General features: G+C 50.0%; 8 protein-coding genes across 8 annotated transcripts; 3 read left to right on the top strand and 5 right to left on the bottom strand.

Annotated features, from left to right (window-relative positions):
• Nucleotides 1–494: 494 nt before the first annotated feature.
• On the bottom strand, nucleotides 495–3,069 carry BO86DRAFT_49687 (uncharacterized protein). The gene has a single exon (XM_025677428.1). The coding sequence runs from the start codon at nucleotides 2,920–2,922 to the stop codon at nucleotides 565–567; it is 2,358 nt and encodes a 785-aa protein (XP_025529295.1). The 5' UTR covers nucleotides 2,923–3,069; the 3' UTR covers nucleotides 495–564.
• A 2,169-nt stretch (nucleotides 3,070–5,238) lies between these two features.
• On the top strand, nucleotides 5,239–6,373 carry BO86DRAFT_359153 (ATG3/ATG10 family protein; the record flags this gene model as incomplete). The annotated part of the gene is made up of 4 exons (XM_025669769.1): nucleotides 5,239–5,452; nucleotides 5,708–5,839; nucleotides 5,908–6,126; nucleotides 6,179–6,373. The coding sequence occupies exons 1-4, from the start codon at nucleotides 5,300–5,302 to the stop codon at nucleotides 6,371–6,373; spliced, it is 699 nt and encodes a 232-aa protein (XP_025529294.1). The 5' UTR covers nucleotides 5,239–5,299.
• Nucleotides 6,374–6,489: 116 nt separating this feature from the next.
• Nucleotides 6,490–7,185, bottom strand: BO86DRAFT_309594 (U2 snRNP complex subunit MSL1; the record flags this gene model as incomplete). The annotated part of the gene is made up of 3 exons (XM_025667818.1): nucleotides 6,490–6,789; nucleotides 6,847–7,060; nucleotides 7,112–7,185. 3 exons carry the CDS (start codon nucleotides 7,183–7,185, stop codon nucleotides 6,490–6,492), a joined length of 588 nt encoding a protein of 195 aa, XP_025529293.1.
• A 233-nt stretch (nucleotides 7,186–7,418) lies between these two features.
• BO86DRAFT_388002 (WD40 repeat domain-containing protein) lies at nucleotides 7,419–9,065 on the top strand. Its single transcript, XM_025671747.1, has 4 exons — nucleotides 7,419–7,758; nucleotides 7,823–8,409; nucleotides 8,465–8,705; nucleotides 8,765–9,065. Exons 1-4 carry the CDS (start codon nucleotides 7,536–7,538, stop codon nucleotides 8,803–8,805), a joined length of 1,092 nt encoding a protein of 363 aa, XP_025529292.1. The 5' UTR covers nucleotides 7,419–7,535; the 3' UTR covers nucleotides 8,806–9,065.
• Nucleotides 9,066–9,232: 167 nt separating this feature from the next.
• Nucleotides 9,233–10,707, top strand: BO86DRAFT_388001 (lipase family protein). Its single transcript, XM_025671746.1, has 2 exons — nucleotides 9,233–9,618; nucleotides 9,684–10,707. Exons 1-2 carry the CDS (start codon nucleotides 9,340–9,342, stop codon nucleotides 10,653–10,655), a joined length of 1,251 nt encoding a protein of 416 aa, XP_025529291.1. The 5' UTR covers nucleotides 9,233–9,339; the 3' UTR covers nucleotides 10,656–10,707.
• Nucleotides 10,708–11,572: 865 nt separating this feature from the next.
• BO86DRAFT_335715 (WW domain protein) lies at nucleotides 11,573–15,571 on the bottom strand (the record flags this gene model as incomplete). The annotated part of the gene is made up of 4 exons (XM_025668886.1): nucleotides 11,573–12,448; nucleotides 12,503–13,109; nucleotides 13,158–14,257; nucleotides 14,285–15,571. The coding sequence occupies 4 exons, from the start codon at nucleotides 15,569–15,571 to the stop codon at nucleotides 11,903–11,905; spliced, it is 3,540 nt and encodes a 1,179-aa protein (XP_025529290.1). The 3' UTR covers nucleotides 11,573–11,902.
• A 590-nt stretch (nucleotides 15,572–16,161) lies between these two features.
• Nucleotides 16,162–19,435, bottom strand: BO86DRAFT_387995 (uncharacterized protein). The gene is made up of 8 exons (XM_025671745.1): nucleotides 19,103–19,435; nucleotides 18,829–19,037; nucleotides 18,495–18,527; nucleotides 18,276–18,396; nucleotides 17,616–18,196; nucleotides 17,374–17,556; nucleotides 16,797–17,315; nucleotides 16,162–16,719 (listed from the first exon to the last, which is right to left on the bottom strand). Exons 1-8 carry the CDS (start codon nucleotides 19,212–19,214, stop codon nucleotides 16,303–16,305), a joined length of 2,175 nt encoding a protein of 724 aa, XP_025529289.1. The 5' UTR covers nucleotides 19,215–19,435; the 3' UTR covers nucleotides 16,162–16,302.
• A 441-nt stretch (nucleotides 19,436–19,876) lies between these two features.
• Nucleotides 19,877–20,437, bottom strand: BO86DRAFT_49327 (uncharacterized protein). The gene is made up of 2 exons (XM_025677426.1): nucleotides 20,228–20,437; nucleotides 19,877–20,175 (listed from the first exon to the last, which is right to left on the bottom strand). Exons 1-2 carry the CDS (start codon nucleotides 20,401–20,403, stop codon nucleotides 19,950–19,952), a joined length of 402 nt encoding a protein of 133 aa, XP_025529288.1. The 5' UTR covers nucleotides 20,404–20,437; the 3' UTR covers nucleotides 19,877–19,949.
• Between the last annotated feature and the right edge of the window lie 992 nt (nucleotides 20,438–21,429).

Below are 21,429 nucleotides of genomic sequence, written 5' to 3'. Positions count from 1 at the left end.
CGTAGGACAAGTGCAGAAAAAGCCCAAGAGGGCAGTTGAGTTACAAATCAGGCCCGGCACCTGTCCTCATCGACTGAGGATGAGCGCCATCATGATGCGTGGAAAGTGATAACCTGGTTTTCCGCACCGAGGGCCACCACACCAAGTAAATTTATACATTTGGAAAGGATGCACCGGGTAAAAACATATAAACAATCTGAGAAAGTAGAATGGTCGATCAAGAGAACGGAGCACTGTTCCCTGATTATTTCGACAGTCTGCCAAATTTGACAATCATTGAAACAGGTAAGCTGTACATGTGTGCAAGAAAGACACGTGGTATAGGTTGTAGCATACCAAAGCAAAGCTCAACTGAATTGAAGAAAGATGGTATCATAGCAAACACGCATAACATGAAAGGCAAGACGAAATGTGATGTTCGGTAGCACAAATATCAGAGAATGCCGAGCAGGTATTATAACAAGAGTTATAGAGAGCGAAAAGAATGTCCATTCGTTAAAACTGTATGACATTAAGGAGGTCATCATGGTGGCTGGACATCGACAACCTAGAAGGCCGTAGACGTTATAAATGCCTCGTCAGTCGGCGCCCCTGATGCTCGATGGTTCGACTTCGGGTTCGACCCCGCGGAAATTCTGGGATCATGCTCCCTCCACATGGTTTCAACTTCTCTTCCGAAATTGGCAAATGATATGTGCCAGTGGTCGCTTTGGAAAGCCAGAAATCGCTATGCGTGCTGCTTCTGCTACTGCTGCTGCCGCCACTCAGGGTCCCACAATCACTTGTTGCACCGATTTGAGAAGCTGATGTCAAGCTGTCTTCAGACAAGGATGGGCATGGCCTACTCTTCTTGTAATGCATATGGCTGCCTACAACCCCAGCAGGCAAGCGCAACGCGAAGTAAGAGTCAATGTCCTGATGAGACATGGTCCCCTTCCGATTGAATAGAAGAGAGTCACGAATATTATCATTGCTCATGCCAGGATCAGGCGAAAAGTTCCTATGCCCATTCTGCTGAGGTATAATATCAGACGATCGTGGTATATTCGTCTTCAATCGCTGCGCTGAGCCAGTACCATTGAAATTGGAAGAGACGCCTTCATAGCTCCGCAGCTGACCACAGTATTGTGGATATGACACTAAACGATCAGGATCACACGAGACTGTAAGTGATGTACTCCTGGCACGCCTATAATGACGTCGTTGTTGCAACTCGTGACACATAGAAGACACAAAAGCTGGCTGGTCAGGAACCTCAAGTTCGTGGCGACTGCTAGAAGAAGCCTGGGGACTCAATTGTCGATGCATGCGAAGCTGCTTTTCTGAAGCCGGCAGTGTTGTAGATCTTAAGGATTCGGCGTTTCTTGCCCTATTTCCAGACGTTGGACTAAACGACGGAGTATCAGGCGCCACAAGCACTCGGGAAGGCGATGACCTCATAGCTTGATCATTTAGACAGGAATGGACAGAGGTAGCGGAAGTATGTCCGCTATCAGCCATATGGTGAGAATACCGAGACCTTCTGTGCTTACTCAACCTTGAGTAACCCTGCGATGACAAACCATCTATTCCATCACTGGGGGGCACAGAGCCGCCTTGCACGTTCGTTGCTGAGATACACGACCTCAGTAGGTCTGGAACAGTGGGCGATCGCTCAAATGAAAATGGACTTCTTGGGAAATCCTCGTTCTCTGGATAATCGGCACTATTAGGGATCTGTAAGGAGTACGTAGCTGAACTGCGTCTGGCAAGACTCTGTACATGGGCCTGGGTGGTCGCCAACTCACCCCCAGTAAACCGTAAAGAGGGTTCGGAGACAATCATATCTTCTGAATTAATGATGGTTCGCTGAGGTAACAAGTAAGGTTGCTCATCATACTTCGCGGAAACCTGAGTCTTAATGCGTCGCAAATCTGATCGCCCAAGCTTGATGGAATCCTCGCCAGGTACACATCCTGGGTGAAGGTTAGTTGGCGGACCTTCGGGGCATTTAAGCCTAGCCCTATCACTGGGACATGGAGATGTGGAGCCATTCACGACGCGCAATGATCCTAGTTTCAGTGCTCCTAGATGGGTGTACTCGAGTTCATTCGGTGTAGGAGGGCGTAACTGCTCCGATATGATATCAGGTCTCGTCGTGCTCTCTTCGTTGTGAGATGCGAATTGTTCGCGCGCTTGATATGACACATGTGAGATGTTGGTTGAATGGCCATTCTCCTGATCAATCATCGGAGGCTGTCTGCGAGCTGAGTCTCTTGTCGATCGTCGTGTCGCAACCCCAGGCCGCGTCAATAGAGACCGTCGGCGGATCAGGGAGAACCCTTGACTATCGACGATGAAGTGCGTGTTAGAAGACTTCGCTTCTTCGATAGTACTGCGGTTAATAGCATTGTGCGTTCTTTGAGGTGGCGAAGTGGTCGAATAGGATCGCTTGGGGTACTTGTCAATTGGTGATTGTGGAGAGGCTCGAAAGGCTGCGGACCGAACGGTACCTTGTCTGGAAAGCTGGAGAGATGCTCGTCTATCCACAGCAGAGGATCCCACAGTAGAGACAGTGGGCGAGCGCAAAGCCATGCCCTGTGGCTCCCTGGCTATAACCTGGCATTTTCGGGGTGCATTGACGGTAAGCAACGGCGTTCCAGGATGAGAAGTCACAGAAGGGAGGGAATGTGATCTTCGTCCGCTCGAACCCGAATTAGTCGTGTTGATGGGTATGGATGCCCCTGTCCATGGGTTTTGCCATGCAACTGCGGGATGCAAGCACACAGACGAACCATCAACGGAAGGCTGATTTTGATGAGATACGGAGGTCACTGGTTCCACGGTTGCTTGTTTCGGAGGTGGTTTTGACAAACGTCTCGAGCGGCGGGGGCGCTTGTCCTTACTCTGGTGGTGGACTGACACTGACAGGAAGCTTCCCATTTCAGACAAGTAGGAAGCTCGTTACCTGACGGCCGACAGGCTCAGGCGCCCTCCTAAATCAGTGATAACAGTACACGCACAGCATGAGCGAACCCGCAGGATCGACGATGAAGTGGTATGAGCACAGACGTCGCCAGCCAGGCTTGAAGCGCCAGGCTCCTGGTCACGAAAACACCCGCGCGGAAACCTGGACTCAATCCTCCACGTCAGCTGCAAATCACGAAAGAGCTATCGGAGGCGTGGCAAGAAGATATTGAATAGTCGAAATAGGGCCGTGTGTGCTTGCTGTTTCACGATGTGGGCAGCCGACGCTCAATTCAACAATGGAGTCAACGAATGGCCCCAAGCATACATAGGCGACACGGATAAGAAAGGTACGATATGTCGCCGCAATCGCAACCGGGGTAAGATGCTCGAGCTATGCCCTGGCTTCCCGTTTTCTTCTATACAAGGCCGGTATTGTAGAGCTGAGAACGAGGCTAGACAATTGGCTGTCTGTCGCGAGCGACGAGTGATATAAGGATGTTTAATAGCCCTGTTGCTCTTGGCCTGTTGGATCCTATCCTGGACGGCGAGGGCCACCAGAGAGTTTTGAAAATCGAAAGGTTAATAATCAGTAATAAAACAGACCCTGAAAGTATTCGACAAGTAGTGATGAACCAGTAAACTAGGGTAAAAAAATAATTAACTAGAGCCCCAGGAACCCTAAGTAATTTGACACTGATGCAAATTGACCGGGGGAGAGAAGAAGGGGGGGGGGGGGAGTGGTGAATGAAGTGGGTAAAAGAAACAGAGGAAGGAGATAAATCAGATCCAGCCCAACGGACAGCCAAATAGATTAAGAATTAGAATCCGAGGTAGATAAGCAAGGGAAATGAGATACATAAAAGAGGTGGAGCTCCACTGATTCTGCCATGGTTGAGGGGGATGCACACGACAAGACACACTGTCGTAATGACGATAGAAGACGGATGCGTATGGAGACGAACGGATCGACAGCTTGCAGACGGTCTGACGGTCGGAACGCAACCCAGCTAGATAGTAGATGACACGACCGCTTTTTCCAGTCAGCCATTCATTCAATTGCGTCTATCTAATGTTACTCCGTAGAAACGGTTTGAATTGTAGGAGTTAACTTAGTAAATCTACCAAAGTCTGTGATTGTTAACCTCTCTCAACTACGCTACAAGAGAGATCTCCAAGGGCCCTTGGCCCTTGACTACTATGTTATGTGAATCAAAGGTTGTACGTACTGTACTCTGTAAAGAGGAAAATTGCGTGAAAGCCTGGAAAGCAACCAACTCCAACGAATGCGGACAAAGTGGCACGTTGTGGGGGGAAACGTACTGGTATCCTGTGTGGGCGGGAGTAAGTAAGGTATAGTACAGTACAGTACATGTATGTCCTTGTAACCAGTGCTTAGTCTGATCTATGGATGCTACAGTACAGTATATATTATGTATTGTACGTACTGTACATGTACAGTACATACATTGAGATTGGTAAATGGATCGTCACAACTAAGTAGGGAGGGCACTTACGAGTAAGACCAGCTGTGGATCATCTCAGGGGAGAAAGCTTGTCGGTTGATAGAGATGGCGTCTTATGATTGGCACACTCTTTGCTCACTCCTGGCCGCATTCAGTGGTTGCCCTGGTGGGCAACCCAATCCGTTTGTCGGATGCTCAATTCAGGTTGTCCCAGTCTCAGTTCCGGTTTGCGCCAAGTTAATGATGGCTTGTGGAAATTTTGTCGAGGAATGAATGGTTTCCATTGTTATTCTGTTATATCTACAGTACTCCGTACTCTCCGTACATACTACCTCCTAGTAAGTTACGACGTGAAAGTGATTTTACACAACCAGGACACCAATTCCCTTTGCTAGTCAATCCTTGACTGACTTTTGCCCCTGAAGCCGTGTGCAAGTATTTGTACATACTAAATAACCTATAGTTATACTCAGTAGTTTACAGACGGTAGGTAGTTACAGCACACCATCCATCAAATCATATCCACCTAGTTGCCTTTCCCTTTCTGATCAGACCTTAACTCGGTCAAATAATTGAAGGCGTGCTCGAGCTCACTCTGACTCGTATAGAAACTTCAGGTGTAAGATCATAGTCTAGAAGCTCGAACTAGTCTAGATATACCGTACCTAGTATGGAGTAGTTACCGGCATTTTCCAACGTTGTGGATGAGGCCTTAAGTTATGAAACTGCTGGAAGTGGACGTCTCCCCCTTACCGCTTTAAGAAACTTGGGGGGCCCGCGCCTTCAAATGAAAACGGCATTCACAGGCTCAATATTTTGAGCATCGCCGAAATCTTCTGCGTTCCGGTCGGTCAGTAGTCGGATTACACCGCGTCTTTACTTGTCGCATGGAGCTTTCAACTTCCAGCCATCCAGCCTTGGCGGTCTTTCCTTTGCTCACGGACAAAGAGTTCGATTCTGCTTGTCACCAATTCCTCCATCGGGTTCACGTGGCAAATGAGTCGTTGATGGGGCGGCTGACTGTTCAATATGCTCAACGGGTTAGTTTCTGGTGGCTCCCACTCTCCCTCCACGCAGCTATCTTCGATACTTTTCGCTGCCACTCTCTCCACAAATGATTATATGCCCTGAACTCGAGGTCCATGCAACTTGTACACCACGGAAGGATACCTTTCCCATTAGCGCCATGAGTGCAGGGTCATCGATGTGGGATGTGCACTTCCAACTTGGGCTCTGCACCTATTGAATCCATGCTCCTGTAATTGTCCATGTATCACTGTGAGCTAATTTACTAGGTACATGGTCCGATTTTGAGTATAACACGGCGGATCTCTCATGTCAGTATCCCCGCATACGATAGCCAATCCTCGGTAGACGACTCGATCCGAGAACGATATACATATACAGAGGCTTACGAAGATGACCCTGTCCGTGAAACAGCCCATGTCATTGTGATTGATTTCAAACAAAGCGACATCTAACACGCTATGAACAGGAAGCTCTCATCCGTACAGCTGAGCCCAGCGTCGGCTTACACGTAGTTTATGACGTCCTTCTTTCGCCCACTTACCAAGTCCCCGTTCTGTATTTCAATTTACGGCCGACTGATCATCCCGGACCGCTGGGGATCGACGCAGTCTACCGATATTTGGTACCGAGCCAATACAGAAAGGAACTCCAAAGCGTGGGTGTCATGGGTGGGATTAGTCTGGGCGTATGTGCAAGTATTCATAACCCTAGCTCAAGCCAGAGCTTATAATTTGTAGTATCATCCAGAATCCGGAACTCCAGCATTCTTCGTCCACCCGTGCAACACTGCGGATGCTATGAGGCAAATCGCAGGACACCGGCGTGTCACCCCCGAGACGTATCTCATTATTTGGCTCGGGTTAGTCGGAAATCGTTTGGGTCTTCAACTGCCTAGGGATTTCTTCGCGACAGATGAGATGCGAGGGAACTGAAGGTCTTAAATCTCGCAGGTTCAGCTTCGAGAGCACTTCCAAATTGACATGCCCCCGGAACCCCGTCGACCAACAGAGACCAGGATCGCGTATGCCTTAAGGCACTGTTTGAGGACTTAATCTTCGTCGGAGGATGCTTCCATAGAAACATCACTATCCTCATCCATGGGAGCATCCTCTTCGTCACTTTCTTCCTCACGAGGCCTTTTTACCCCGTGAGCTGTCGGCGCCTCTCCGTTGACTTCGCCGGTATGTTTCGGTGGCAATGTGGCTGATCCAGGAGGCCCGCTAAAGATCGACTTTTGCAGCTCAGTAGACGCCGCCACAGCTTGCCCACCGGAGGTAGTAGCCGACAGGCTATATGTTCCACGAAGCCTAGCGATAACGTCTGATGTGCCTTTGGCATACATAATTTTCTGTATTGAGCCTTACATTAGCAAACCAACAATAACAGCCATGGGCGTAAGTTTTACCATTTGTTTGCCAAAGAACTCGAACCCCTGGAGAGCGCGCATAGCTTGCGTACTAGCTTGGACATCCTTGAACACAATATGAGCCTGGCCACGCATTTTCTCGGTTTTCATCGCGACAACATCCAGAACAGTGCCGTATGTGGAGAAAAGCATGTAGAGGGACAGTCGCAAATCACGTTTCCGAAGTTTGTCCGGTAGGTTCGTACAATATAAGCTATGGAGGATCAGCTCTGTGGTCTCGTATATGAGTGGCAAGCAATCTCACGTTTGATTAGGGAGACCACTCAAAGGCGGTTTACTTTGGGCGCCACCGCGTGCAGGTATAATTTTCGTACTCATTATTGACAAGTAGTGATCTCAAACAATAAGGAGAGGTGGAAAGCGTTAAACCGGAAAGAAAACAGTACGCAATTGAGCCCAAGTAGAACATTGAAAACCAAGGAGAATAAAGTCTGCGCAGCCACTAACACCTGAACGACTGAGCGATCTGGAGTCATGTGATATATTATCTAATCGGACCATGCCCTCCGCGTCATCGTTAGGCATATTCGTAAAGTACACATGCTCCGTAACTGACTGATCTTCCCTCCCCCACTTTCTCTCACTTCCACGTACACTCCTCTCCTGAGCTCTCAACAGCGACCCAATAGCTTCGACAGTAGAGAGCTCCTCCTGTCCTAATTTTCACAATGGCTGCTCCTGAAATTCATCACCTCTTCCATAATCCGATCGCCGACCATTCTTTCTCTCCCGACAAATCAACACTTGCGGTTGCGCGGGATAGCAATGTGGAGCTCTACCAGAAATCAGGTGCCAAGTTCTCACTGACTGATGAGCTCAAAGGTCACGAGAAGACTGTGACTGGCGTGGACATTGCTCCTAATAGTGGTCGTATTGTTACTTGCTCACAGGGTATCTCGTCTCTCTTTTTTCTGTGTTCTGCTTCGGTACCGGGCTAACACTGGAATTAACAAAGATCGAAATGCATACGTATGGGAGCGCACTTCATCGGGCTGGAAGCCAACTCTCGTTTTACTCCGCATCAACCGAGCAGCAACTTTCGTTAGATGGTCGCCGTCGGAGCAGAAGTTTGCCGTTGGTTCAGGTGCCCGCGTGATCGCCGTGTGCTATTTCGAAGAGGAGAATGACTGGTGGATTTCAAAGCATCTGAAGAAACCAATTCGGAGCACTATTACAACTCTCGCATGGCATCCGAACTCAGTGCTTCTGGCTGCAGGTTCCACCGATTCTCATGCCAGAGTCTTCTCTAGCTTCATCAAAGGCGTCGATACACGTCCGGAGCCGAGTGCCTGGGGAGAGCGTCTGCCTTTCAACACCGTTTGCGGCGAGTTTCTGAATGACTCCGCAGGATGGATCCATGGAGTCTCATTTTCTCCCAGCGGAAACGCTCTCGCGTTTACTGGACATGATAGCAGCATCACTGTCGTTTACCCGAGTGCCCCAGAACAGCCCCCTCGAGCGATGCTGAACGTGACTACTCGTCTACTGCCATTTACAAGTCTCATTTGGAATGGAGAAAACGAAATAATCGCTGCCGGTCACGTAAGATACTGTCTCGTGGGAATTGCATGACTTCAAAGCTAACTCACCGATTTAGGATTGTGAACCTTATCGTCTTCGCGGCGACGAGAATGGATGGCAGCTTACAGGGACCATGGAGAACAAGACAGGCCCGGGTGCCGGTACCGCGCGGGAAGAATCCGCTCTGCACATGTTCCGTCAGATGGATCTCAAGGGGCAGACCCAAGCTGATATTCAACTCAAGTCAACCCATCAGAATACCATCAGTACCGTGAGGGTGTATGAGGAGACCGATGGTATTCTACGCAAATTTAGTAGTGAGCTCTTCCCATAATTTGGCCCTCGTCTGTACGACCCCTACTAATTTTTGTTACAGCGAGTGGGGTTGATGGCCGTGTCGTTGTCTGGACCATATAGACGGTCCAACTTGGGCAACATTTGATGATGCATAGTACGTGAAGGGCCAGGTGCCTTGGCTTAGTACTCTGTTGCCCCGCTTTCGGAAGCTATTTTGCATGTATTACAAGGGGGCACTTTTCGCTTTAGAAACTCCTTGAATTCAGTACATAGAATCTGGTGGTTTGTGTCGGACCTGGATTGTGCATTTCAATAAAAGCTTGAACTGTACTATGTATCGGTATGTAATTGTGCAGAGAATAAAAGATTTACGAGGTTTACCGCCTACTATACTGGCTTGGTTATGGTCGTCTCAGGATTCCAAGCTGATGTACTGAGTACATACCCCGTAGTGGGTCATGTAACGTAGTACTGTAAACCCCTGAAATAATGGATCCACTCTGGTCGTAATCTCCCCCGGATTCTCCGACGTCACGCCTCGCCGGGTGTCACGAGCAATTGTCTTGAACAAATGCGACCACGACAGTCTCCCAGACCGCTGCATCATGAATAATAGATGACAATGATTCTGAAATTCAGGACCAGAACTCTACCATGGCCATTAACTCGGGTCGTCAGGAACTCTTCTACATTCTTCTCGCCTTAGCCTCTATATCACTTGTCTTGCTTGTCCGCCGCACAGTCTCTTCCGTCCAACTTGATCGGATCTCGCTTCATGAAGCTCCGCGTTCGGTTCCCAATAGCCTTTTCCATGAGCTGGATCAGCTCGCACGCGTGGTTGATGTCTCTTACTGTGTCGGCAATACCGGACTCCGAAAACCATTTGAGTGTCTCAGTCACTGCGCCGACCTGGAAGGATTCGAGCTGATATCAGTAGGTGTCTCGTCTGTTATGCGGAGAAGAAGTTGACCTATATCTAAACGCGCGCACCCTGATAGGTATGGAATACAGGACCTTTTCTGTCGGACTCCTGCGGTTATATCGCCCTTTCCCATCCGCCGTCACCGAAGCGGATCATCGTCGCTTTTCGTGGCACCTATTCGATCGCAAACACCATAATTGATCTCTCCGCTTACCCACAAAGCTACGTCCCATACGACCCGGGAAACGACACAGGAGCGGGAGCGGGCACGCTTCATTGTGATAATTGCACCGTTCATGCGGGGTTCATGGCGTCCTGGCAGAACACACGCTCGGTCGTCCTGGGCTATGTCTCTGCCGCAAGGCTACAGTATCCAGACTACGACCTGTCTCTAGTTGGCCACTCTCTGGGTGGAGCTGTCGCTGCCCTAGCTGGAGCGGAGATGCAGCTACGAGGCTGGAAACCAACTGTGACAACATTTGGAGAACCGAAGGTTGGAAACCAGGGTTTTGCCGAGTATCTTGCCGATTTGTTCGAACTACCAAGGGGAGCGGCATCTGTTCCCGTCGAACGTCGCAGATTCCACCGGGTTACCCATATTAACGATCCCGTTCCGCTCTTGCCACTCGCGGAATGGGGCTACGAAATGCATGCGGGAGAGATTTTCATCGCGAAAGAAGACCTTCCGCCATCAGTCTCTGATGTCAAGGTCTGCGAGGGTAACAAGGACGAACGGTGCATATCCGGTGCAGCTCGCACTTTGATGCTCGCACTTCGCGAAACGTCCTCCCTTCTCGTACGACCACAGAGTGTCAATGCGCCTCCTGATTTGAAGGAACAACAGGCGCTGACGCATGGGTCTTCGTTTAAAAGTTCTGTCTCAAGATCACAGCATGAGGGACAGCTCCGCGATGAAACATGGCGACGAATCCACTGGCATTTGAACCCATCGCATTTGCATTTATGGGAGTTATTCTTCTCTCATCGAGACTACTTCTGGCGACTGGGGCTTTGTATCCCGGGAGGAGACCCTACTGGCAAGGAGTGATAACCGATCGATATTGTTTAAGATAAGCGCCAGTTTGTATGTGATTCTTTGCGCATGCTCTTTTTTTTTTTTTTTTTTTTTTTTTTTCGTCCAGAAACAAACCTAGCATGGTGTGAGAACTGGCTACATTGAGCGATCATCTTTACTGTGCTCTCAAGGCGCATCTCGTGCAGCAGGTTTGGTCTTGATTGAACCTCGAGATTATAGTACATCATCATCATCATCATCATCATCATCATCATCATCATCATCATGCTTCAAAGTGAAAGAAAGAATAAGTAACTCTTCACATTCCTTGAAAGTCGGCCAGTGCGAGATGGCCAAGCGGAAGACCACACCCGTAGGTCTCTGTATTCTACTGCCAAATATGAGTAAGATGACCAAATCTACTTGAAACTGCGACCTTGGCGAGACTCTTCGCTCTGGACGTCTTCTACAGCAGGGAAGTGAACCTTTTGTTGTAAAAAGCCCAATGGCACAACCATTCTCAAGCCGGGAATATACAAGGTGGTCCACAGCATTACTACTCATCCTCTCAAGCCGTCAACGTGGAGAATGAGGAGGGACGGCGGGGGAGAGGGTTGCTGGATCTAGCTCTTTCTGACCCATGCGTAGTAGCCAGAGCTATGAGTTTCCTGCTTTCTCATTTGCTTAGTCCCATCATGTTATCGTCATGAAGATCCAGCTCCCCTTTCTAATATCACCACCGCATGGCTGATAGTTCATTTGAAGGCGTGAGATAGTAAGGTGTCCCATTATTGTATGTGGTTCCACTGAGTCAACAATCCCTTTTGAAACACTTTATGCTTGGTCCTTTGGTATCGAATTTGCCCTGTGGCCTACCGGACTGTCCTACATGGGATGCCTAGCTCAACTAATTTTGACTCTACTTTGACCAGTTCTCAATTAACCGAAAGGTAGGATGTAACACAGCATTTCGAAGGCAGGAATGTGCCGGTGCCCCGTTAGGACAATACCTACTATAGCCGGCCTCATGGTCCAGCAGCTCTCTTGTTGGCACCGTGGCTTAGCAGCATTGCAGGGATAACGTGTATGACGCGACATTAGTATACAAGATGATCGGCTAATGGCAGATAGTTACTGGTCACTACTAATTTGAACTATGCCACGCAAACAGAAACGTTATAGCCAGACCTTTTCTTCCATCAAAGGCAACAGTATGGAGTGAGGACTTGAGAGCAAGGTAGAGGGGTGATGGCGTTGGGAGAAATATAGATTCCTCCGGTTCACTTTCCAGATTCCAGGCTAGGGACAATTACCGGTCCGTATTTCACAACCGTCCCAAAGGTTCCATCTCCCTGGACCATGAAATCCGCAGCAAGGTTTAACCTCCCACTCCCAGGGTTCGAAATAGCCTGTCCATACATCGTGTTCACAGCGTCCGGATCATAAGCAACGATAGCCACATAGTTTCGACGGCCCATCAGCTTGCGGTGCTCACGACTTTGTCCTGTCACGTCGGATTGGAAGATCTCCATCATATCTTCTTTAGTGTCGGTTGGCTGTGATGGCGTCGAGCGATGGCCGTTGGCGGGAATATAGAGGGGCTTGTTGTTGCTGTGAAGCATTTTCATGACATATGAGGGCGGGGGACTGTTCACGACCGGCGAAGAGATTAGTTGGTACATTGTCTTATGGTTTGACGGATGGGCTGGATCATGCACTAGTCCAGCACCGCAAGCATTCACAGCGCCAGAGAGGAAGGTCATGCGCAAAGACTTCTGATGAGAGATACCCTGAAGGGTGCGAATCAGATAGGTTCGCTCGAGATCCTGTATGCCTCCGTTAATGACCGGTTTCGAACAACTGGTGAGGAGCTCACCTACCTTGGATTCGTGCGTCCATTGGTCTCGAAGCTCATCCAATAGATCCAGCTCCCCGAATGGGCTAAGAATTCCGCCCATGAGACCAGACTTTCCCACAGCACGCTTGACAGAATTGAAACCGGAGCCTACGACGTCCTTGGCTCCGACCACACCGGCTACGGAGCTGGTGACTTTCCCAAGAACATTGTATGCCCCGGTCACGGCCCTCTTTCCCGTTGCAACCGTATGTGCTATATGTTCTGCTGTCTCTAGCCGTGGATAAATGATGGGTACCGAGAGCATCCACAGGCAGTGTTGCACATTAGCAGGGAGCATTGCCACTTTAGGAAAGATGCCTTGATATGTTGGACCAGCTATGACCTGGTGCGGGTTGCGCTCTGATCGACAATCTAGCCCGACGACGACTACAGCGGGTCCCAAGTATTTCACAAAATGCCAGCCAGTACCGGTTATTGTGAATAAATCGGTGTCGGTCCTGGTACTGCGGAGTAGATCCAGAGTGGTATGATGCTGGAAGAGCAGATACATCTCCGTTCCAATTCGGCCTATATTCTTGAACATGTTCGAGAATTGCATGTGCTCCGGGTAGGAGCCATATCCGTCAAAGCTGGAATCATTAGTCGCGGCTGTTTGTTCGTGGCGTGAATGCACTTACATATCATGATCGTCAATCTGGCAGACATATGGGATCTGCGCGAATGACTCGCGCAGATAGGGTTGGTCAAAATGGCTCGTGTAATAATGGAAGTACGCATGGGAAACGTCTTCTTCGTGGGCTGTGGTCCATGGCGCGTTTTTTCGCGTCTCCTTTCCGCTCATTGCAAGCCACTGCTTCAGACACGAGATCTCCTTCCACATACGATCAGCGTAGATCTGACCTCCAAGGCAGAGTTGCACATGGAATCCCCCGATTTCGTTATGTTTCTGCATAATATCTTTCCACATGAACCCTATACCCCCAAGGCGGGACCGTTCATTCGCATTCACATTCAAGGAGAAATCGTTGCCAGACGTAGTAATAAAGCGCCAGCTTGTTTCGTATCGCCCTGCAATAAGGAACTCATACCGTGTGCAACCCAAATGAGACGTGATGGCGTAGGTCCACTTAGCAGGCCCTGTTTCATCCATCTGTAGATCAATCTCGTACTTGTAGAAGGTCCAACGCTGGTGCACAGCGATAGGTGTCGCCTTCAATTGACGTGGATTCGGTGAAAGATCAATACTCTGATGGATATGTATTGTAGGAGGTTGCGCCGCATCGGTGACTAGAAGTATGGAGCCCATCCAAACGCCTCGCTCGACATCCATATTGGTGTAGCGGAGATACGGGCCAAAGTATACACCATTCGTCGGTGCGACTTTATACAAATCTATCCCATTACTTGGAGGAGGCCCACTAAACCCTGCCACAACAGGAGATTGCAGGCTCTCGTATCCTGGGGTCAAAGGGAGGCCAGGAGAGGTCAGCGGCTTACCAAATGCCGAGAATACCGGCGAAGCCAGAGGGTGACTGCTGTACACGCTGCCTACCGGGGACAATGGAGTGTCATTGAGGTTCAAAGGCGTTGGCCCTTTGGGAAATTCCCACTGAGTTGATTGAGTGGGCAGATGAATGTAATAATATTGGCCGGAGTTGGAGTCCAGGTGAGCAATCCACCCTTCGGGTAGTGGTGGCGGAGAAGCCGGTGGAAGTCCAGAGGACGCGGACGACAACGTATTCACTTGAGCTTGCTGGAGAACGGAGTGGTGACCGCTCTACGACAGCAATGCCTGCCCGCCGACCTCGGGCGACACCGCCAGTGACCCCTGACGTCGCAAATCATTTGCAAACGCTGGATGAGCGGATGCAACGGGCGCAGTGGCATGAGAGGCACTACCTGTGGGACTCGTAGCGTTAGAGTGAGCGTCTGTGACAGGTTGCTGTCCCGCCGATGCTACAGGCCGCTGCTTTTCAGCGGAATAGGCTTGTGAGGTAGCGGGCCCTGATACACTTGAATAGGCCGGCGGGGGGGAAGAGCTAATTCGCATGCGCTCAAGGTCATTTTCAAGAGCATTCGGGGGGATCCTCGCTGGTTGCTGAACCGGCGCAGCCTGGTACGATGCCTCTTCTGGTTCTCTGCTTGGTGCTGAACGACCCTCATCCGATACAACCCCTGCCCCCTGATATACAGTAGGGGGCCCATGAGGTTGCGTGCCAGGTTGTTCGGTCGGAGTCCACGGCCGCGGTATCTCCGGCGCTGGTTGTCGACTTCGAGGCTGTTGTCCGGCGTATTGTTCTACTCTCCTCTGGGCGGCAGCGCTTCGTGCTTGCAAGCCTGCTAGTGTCGAAGTCCCAGCTATCCCAGAAGCTGCGTATCGAGCCTCGATATCTGATGCCGGATGTTGTCCAGGTTCTACCACCGGAGTCTCCGGTGGCGGTGGCGAGCCACGTTGAGCACGCGTCGTCGAATTTGAGGCTGTGGAGCTGATTCGATTGATTGTGCTATTCGGCTGCAGATCATTCTGTGAGACGCTTGGTCTCGGGGACGCTTGTGGAGGCGGGTAGTAAAGCGTGTGTTGTTGCTCGGGGCTGCTATTTTGCGGGTATGCGCCGTCGTTTGACAATGCGGGAGCCGGAAAGCGGGGGTGGATTCTAGCAAATAATCCTTCTCTGTCTGGAGAATCGCCGCTTGGAGATTCAGGGAGCGGCTTTGGGACATTCCCTCGTCGCTCAGCTAGAGTTGCCTGCTTGGGTTCACGTCCTTCACGGGGCCGCAGAGCTGTAGAAAACCCTGAATGCTGCGAGGAGATATGATTCGGAACAGTGGGAGAATCGCAAGATGCCGCTGCTAAGCTGATCGGACTAGAACCACTGGAACCCGCGGTTCGAACCTGTTGGGGTCTCTGCCGGTCATCCGGATAGGGCAGAACAATGCCGTTCGATGAGGCTGGGGAAGGGGATTCTCGTTTGTTGATGCGCAGTGGTTCAATAACCGGCGACTCCGTTTGCGATGGCTTCGGTGTGGTGGTAGTCAGGAACAGCTCCTCCTGAGACCGGCTGCCCTGACGGCGACTGGCACCGGCGCTCATGACAAGAGACGAGACAGACAATGGATGTTGACTGCGCTCGGTATCTTAAGCTCTATTGGATATTAGCCGATCGAACGGCAAGTATGCGACCGCAGACGTCGCCACGAAGACCCACGACGCGAAGCTCCCTCTAGAAGGAAGAGAGGATGAACTGCTGACAGAGAATGTGCTGATGGCAACTAAGGCCAGGACCTAGGATAGTGAAAGGATAGAGGCAAACCAGAGCTACGAAGAGGGGGGGGGGGGGGGGGGGAAGAGAGAAGAAGGAGGAAGGAGAAGGAAAGGGGAAATAGGGAAAAGGAGTCGAAGCGGGGAAGGAAAAGGCAGCAAGCGTCGCAGTCTACTTCAACTTATTATAAGTTAGGTAGTTAATGTTAATTAGTTAGTACGGACGGATTACTTCAGGACGCATTATTGCATGCGAGCATGCGAGAAGGACTGAGATAGCCGCCGAGGTGGTGCCCAGCGGTCGAATCATTGGCTCCAGCAGACCCGGCGCCGGCCATGGAGGGGCAACTGAGCAGCGAATCGATGCCATCGAATCCCAACCTAGTTGAACACCAGTGAGGAAATGAAAATCAATTGATTCATGGACATCATGATTTACCGGAGCAGCTATGGACACAGTTGGGTATATATATACGCGCATACATCTTCTCGTCAACAAACAAAAATAAAAAGACATGGCAAGAACACCAAGAAAAGAGAAAGAGAAGCACTTTGTCGGGTGGTCATTTACAACTGACCAGTTGCAGCCCATGCTCTGCTAGCACTTCGACCCAACTAAACCCCAGTGTATCCTCACCACAGCTCGAATGCTGGATTTGGCGTTCGTAAATGACTTGCAGGATATGGCACGCCGTTGCTGCATTGGACCCTATGTCTGTCTCCTCCAGTCCAGAAAGCAGTTCCAGAGCCATCATTTTGAGACTGCTCGATGCAGCAACTGCTCCTGACAAGAACAGAGGAAAGACCATGAACGGCCTGTCGCCCCGACTATCCCGGCTTAGAAGCATGGAGGACATCTGGATAATCATCGTGGCGTGATGGTGAACGCTTTCCTCCGACGCGGCACTGGGTCCAAGCCGTTGCCCAGGATATACGCTCGTGAAGGAGAAGAGGAAGCAAGTGTGAAAAAGGATGGAAATCTGATGAAAGTGACAAGCTGTCAGTATCTGGCCCGTAGAGTTTGAATGGCAAGCGATGCATGAAAGAGTTGGCTGACCTGCTGAAGCATATCGTGCGATCGCTTTGGAAGGCCGGCCTGATTGTGGATCATGTACTGAATCTCAGGATGGTCCCAAAGTCCAGCCAAGGCTTCACGTATATGCCTAAGTTCTTGTTGGCGTGAATTTAACCTTGGGTCAAAGGACTGCGCCTTTGCCTTTCTTAGCTCAACAGAAACAACCCCCAGGCGTATAGCTAGTATGAAGGTATCATAGTATAGGCGCGAAAGTGTAGATATACCATCGTAGTCGGCATAGAGTAGGCTCGAGTCCTCGGGCCCGATGGGATGGAAGAGGGACTTCAGATCAAGGAGCAACTGGTGGTTAAGTACGGCTCTTACATACTCTCCTGTGCCTGCACCGCTGAGGAGGGCGTAGAGATCCACGTTGCAGACCCACCAGACGACAAAGGGGAAGGGTTCTGGACCGGGAGTCGACTGTCGAAGTAAGGAGATATGAAGTAATTGGGACACGTGATGAGACCAGAGGCTCGAATTGGAGACGTTGCAAGCCATGACCTGAAGAAAATCAGATCAGCACGCATCGGATTGTGCGAGTCTGAAAGAATGTACCGACCTCATATACGAGTAGCAAGAAGTGTGAGAGGAAGCTCCCGTCTGATAAGAGATCTTCGTTGCTCTGGATTCTACTCTGTAGAGTGGATATCGTTTGGTGGTGATAATAAGAAGGATCTAGGTTGTGATGGTTGCCTTGGCGGGCAAGGCTGAGTGCGGATATGGCCGTCAATGCATGGTAGAGCTGAAGATGTAGGCATTAGACAATGTGTATCGTGGATGTCCCAACTGCAGAAAACTAACCGGGGGAAAATTGGCAGCCTCTTGCTCGAGAAGCTCAGCAGTCAAGCCATGACCATTATCTATACCAACATTGCATATCAATTGTGCACAGACAACACGACGAAAATGATCCAATAGGATGAAATCATAATGCCCCAGATCGAGATGATCTGAAAGATGTTGCCAACCAGGTACTGTATAATCGGAGATCGGTTCAGGTCCTGATGCAACAGACAATATTGAGCTGCCCGGATCGGATTCGGGGGACTGCGAAGGACTTCTTCGGTGGAAGTACTGGGGCCTTCTTGTGTCACGGAATTTTTGTAAAATCACCACATTTGGCCCGCAGGCCCGCGTGTCGTTCTCAACCGGGTCACTTTCAGAGATGAGAGTCGAGCCCAGGGAGACCGTGGACTGATCTGCGTCTGCTGCCCCATCCGTGTACTCTGGCAGCTGGGAGAAACTCTCTGGAATAGCAACAACATGATACGTCCCCGGGATAGCTGACTGAGCTTTTCGTTCCCGCTCTTCATCCGAACCAAGCATGACGAAGGGCGGAAGCATATCGCAGGTGAGTGGGACGGTCGGGGCGCTTGTCCTGGCTGCACACAAGTTAGCCATCCCTCAACTCCAGCTGTACCGAGTTTCTATGGCACACAGAAGCCAACTGAGATGCCTTACAATCCCACACTACACTGGTCTTCAATTTGACGTCCGGCATTCGCTCCATGACTCGGCGGGTATCGTCCCGGAAACATAGACGTGGTCGATAATCACAGATATGGCCTAGACGAGCACATTGCTAGGAGATCAAGAAATGTTAGACTCGCCCACGACGACATAATAGTGAAAGGCCCTAAAGTCGGTAGGGGACGGGGAGCTGGATAGGGAGGGAATCACATTGCACTGAGGATGGACTTCATCGCACTTGACTGTGTGGCTGATCAGTAAAGATGCACCATAAGATAATGAGAAAGAGAGACGATTCAGGTCGTCTCTTTTCTGTTTCTATTTCTTTCTCTTTTTGTTTTGGTGGGTCGACGGTGAAAGAAAGACTAGATTATATAACTCACCCTTGCGACTCTACTTCCCCATTTAAAAAAAAGATTAGCAGGCGTAAGGAGGAGACTTTATCGGTTGTAATTTAGAGGGGAAGGCTCACTCTGCATGTCCTGAATCCCATCGGATAGGGTTAGGAAAGGTCTGAATACTTGGTTCAGGTAGGCGGGACATACCAGCAACCGGTCCGGGACCGGGGTGGGAAGCGCAGACGATGTTGTCTCGCAGACGGTTTCTTAGGCACGGGAAGATCAAGCGCGGTGTTCGGGGAAGTGATAATATCCTTAGGAGCTATGATGGGTAGCCGTAGAGGCCGTTTCCTCGCGGTTTGACCGCGTCGGTTGGACATCACGATGCCGATAACAGTCATTGAGTCGATTGACTCTGTGAAAGTAGCCAATCAGTTCGGCTCCTCAGCCAGTTTGAATGTTCAGTGGAACTCGACCTACCCTTCTGCTTCAGGGTATTCTTCTCACCTGGCAGAAACAATTGGTAGGTGCTTTCCCGAGACAATGAGCTAGAGATAGGCTGATTGATGAGAGTGACGAGAGAAGAATGCATAGTCCAGTCAACTAGAAGGACAAAATCTGGAGATTAAGGGACAGATACGACGGGCCGCTGAGCATCTCTATATGCATTATTTGAAGAAACTTAAAATGTAATAGGATAGAATCGGAAAGCAAGAAGCGAGAGTGGCAAAGGATGGGCGGGGGAGTGGATTTTAAAAGAGGAGATCAGAACGAAGGGAAAGAGGCAAAAAGAGAAAGGAAAAAAAAAAAAAAGAGAGAACAAGAAACACGAGAGACCACGATGGAGCGAGAGGGAGAGAGGGGGAGAGGAAGAATTCCGTACAAACTACAAACTACAGCGCCGATGCAGAATGATGATACCAAGTGTTTCCGAATCAGCCAGCCCTGTTGACAGTGGCGGTTATGGAGTCATTGAGACCGAGGCGAATCAGAAAGGTCAACGCGAGTTGCTTGCTTTCCCCGGCCCCTCTCTCTCCTTCTCTCCCTTCGCCGCTGGCGGTGACTACTACTAACTTAGGGTACTAATACTACTCATACTACTGCTACTACTACTACTACTACTACTACCACCGCGCGCAACGGCATGTTTGTCTGTGTGATGGGGAGATGGGATGGATCACGACCAGGTGGGTTAGGCTTGTACCTTAGGCGAAAGATTAGCCTGCACCTCCCCCCCCCCACCTCTCCTCCTCCCCAATGCAGGAGCAACAAACGAGAAAACAGTTAGGACAGAGGGTCAACCAAAAAAGCCCGGTCCCAAAGTGGTCTAGTAGTCAAAATGCAGATGCCAACCATGTGGCAGGGGGAAAGCCTCTCCGGAGCGTAACCCCCAAACAGCAGCGTGTTCCCTGCAAGCCCGACGCTGGAGCTGGTGAAAATGATGCAAGGCCTCGGACTCTGATAGATCGATCCGCGGGTGTCCCCATGCGGTGGAGCAGCCTTGTTCATGGGATGATCTGCTGGGGTCGAGATCCTTTCCATGCCTAAGGTAACTACGGGAGTAGTTAGTACTACATAGTATGTGGTTAAGTTGTTTGAACTTACCAGGTATTTGTCACACATGCACGTGGACTTGGGGGAGAGGTGGAAGGGGGTGTGCGTGTCGGGCGAATGAGAGCGAGAGAAACAGCCACCGACCGCAGGCCTGAGATTGAAGAAGTTAAGGAACAGAAACCAAGCTTGCGGGAAGCGTAACAGGATGATGGGTCGCAGTCATCCATGGTTCATGGTTCATGGTTCATGTCTGTCTTTCAGTGCATGGTACCTATGTGTATCTCCAGGCTAACTGGCTTACTATCCTATCTAGTTTAGTCTGGGGAGTCTAGCCCTTTCGGTCCGGTGAGTTTCGGCCACGCCGGTTGCCAAAAACAACACCCACGCGAGTTGAAGACGGCCTTGGCAATTAACACTGCCACTGATTGGCGGGATGGTCACGGGGTTCGGGTACAAATCGGCGCTGCCAAAAAAAAAAAAAAAAAGAAGAACGGACAAAATCTTCAAACAAGCCACAGACTAGTCCCGTTCCTGCCAACCCTCCTCGATCTATCCATGATCCATGATGGCCAAAGAGTCTAAGACTTAACCAAGTATGCACCGAGTAGGTAATGTGCTGTATGTATGTACGTACTGTACTGTAATGCAATATACTATACTGTACTGTACTGTACCCATCAACAAATCAATCATCCTACCAGTGCACCTGTTCTCGGAGCCGAATCTTCACGGTACTGAAGAATTTAAGGTAATGAGTAATCTCTCGCCTATCCCGGAACTTCCTGGATTCCTTCCTGGCACCATAACCTTAAACTTGTGCAAAAGAGTCTTATCATCAGCTAGCTCTAACCTGATTTATGACATGATCATCCCCCTTTTTCGCTTCTGACATATCTGGTCTGAGCGTCGATAACTCACGATCCTCATTATACACCTAGTATGGAGTACGGAGTACAGTACGGAAACAATCATTAACTATTAGTAGTTATAATTCCCTAGTGGCTGGTGCTGGTGGCTGGCAGGTGGCGGTCTGAGGACTGTCCGAGGCGAGGTCGAGTCGATTTGTAGTTCAGTCTCTCTACTTTGACTTTCCGCACTTCAGCTTCATTCCTTTATCTCCGGCCCCGGGCTCGGACGCTTAACTGTCATGGATATTTGGACAGACTAATACTCACCTACCTGTAATTGATCCTGTATCCTCTGCAGGTAGCTCTCAGCTGCCCAGGAATTCTGTGTCAATATATCAGTCATAG

This window comes from Aspergillus japonicus (assembly GCF_003184785.1).
Source record: "Aspergillus japonicus CBS 114.51 unplaced genomic scaffold BO86scaffold_14, whole genome shotgun sequence".
NCBI classification, from domain to species: domain Eukaryota; kingdom Fungi; phylum Ascomycota; class Eurotiomycetes; order Eurotiales; family Aspergillaceae; genus Aspergillus; species Aspergillus japonicus.
This window is presented reverse-complemented; position numbering and strand designations above follow the sequence as displayed.

Coding starts and splice junctions, on each gene's coding strand:
- BO86DRAFT_49687 (XM_025677428.1), bottom strand. CDS start 2,922: ATGGGAAGCTTCCTGTCAGTGTCAGTCCACCACCAGAGTAAGGACAAG.
- BO86DRAFT_388002 (XM_025671747.1), top strand. CDS start 7,536: ATGGCTGCTCCTGAAATTCATCACCTCTTCCATAATCCGATCGCCGAC. Junction 8,410..8,464: donor AAATAATCGCTGCCGGTCAC/GTAAGATACTGT, acceptor TCACCGATTTAG/GATTGTGAACCTTATCGTCT. Junction 8,706..8,764: donor TATTCTACGCAAATTTAGTA/GTGAGCTCTTCC, acceptor TTTTTGTTACAG/CGAGTGGGGTTGATGGCCGT.
- BO86DRAFT_388001 (XM_025671746.1), top strand. CDS start 9,340: ATGGCCATTAACTCGGGTCGTCAGGAACTCTTCTACATTCTTCTCGCC. Junction 9,619..9,683: donor AAGGATTCGAGCTGATATCA/GTAGGTGTCTCG, acceptor GCACCCTGATAG/GTATGGAATACAGGACCTTT.
- BO86DRAFT_387995 (XM_025671745.1), bottom strand. CDS start 19,214: ATGCATTCTTCTCTCGTCACTCTCATCAATCAGCCTATCTCTAGCTCA. Junction 18,528..18,828: donor GGTCCCGGACCGGTTGCTGG/TATGTCCCGCCT, acceptor ATCAGCCACACA/GTCAAGTGCGATGAAGTCCA. Junction 17,557..17,615: donor AGGCTGCCAATTTTCCCCCG/GTTAGTTTTCTG, acceptor CTACATCTTCAG/CTCTACCATGCATTGACGGC.
- BO86DRAFT_49327 (XM_025677426.1), bottom strand. CDS start 20,403: ATGGATGACTGCGACCCATCATCCTGTTACGCTTCCCGCAAGCTTGGT. Junction 20,176..20,227: donor GCATGTGTGACAAATACCTG/GTAAGTTCAAAC, acceptor CTACTCCCGTAG/TTACCTTAGGCATGGAAAGG.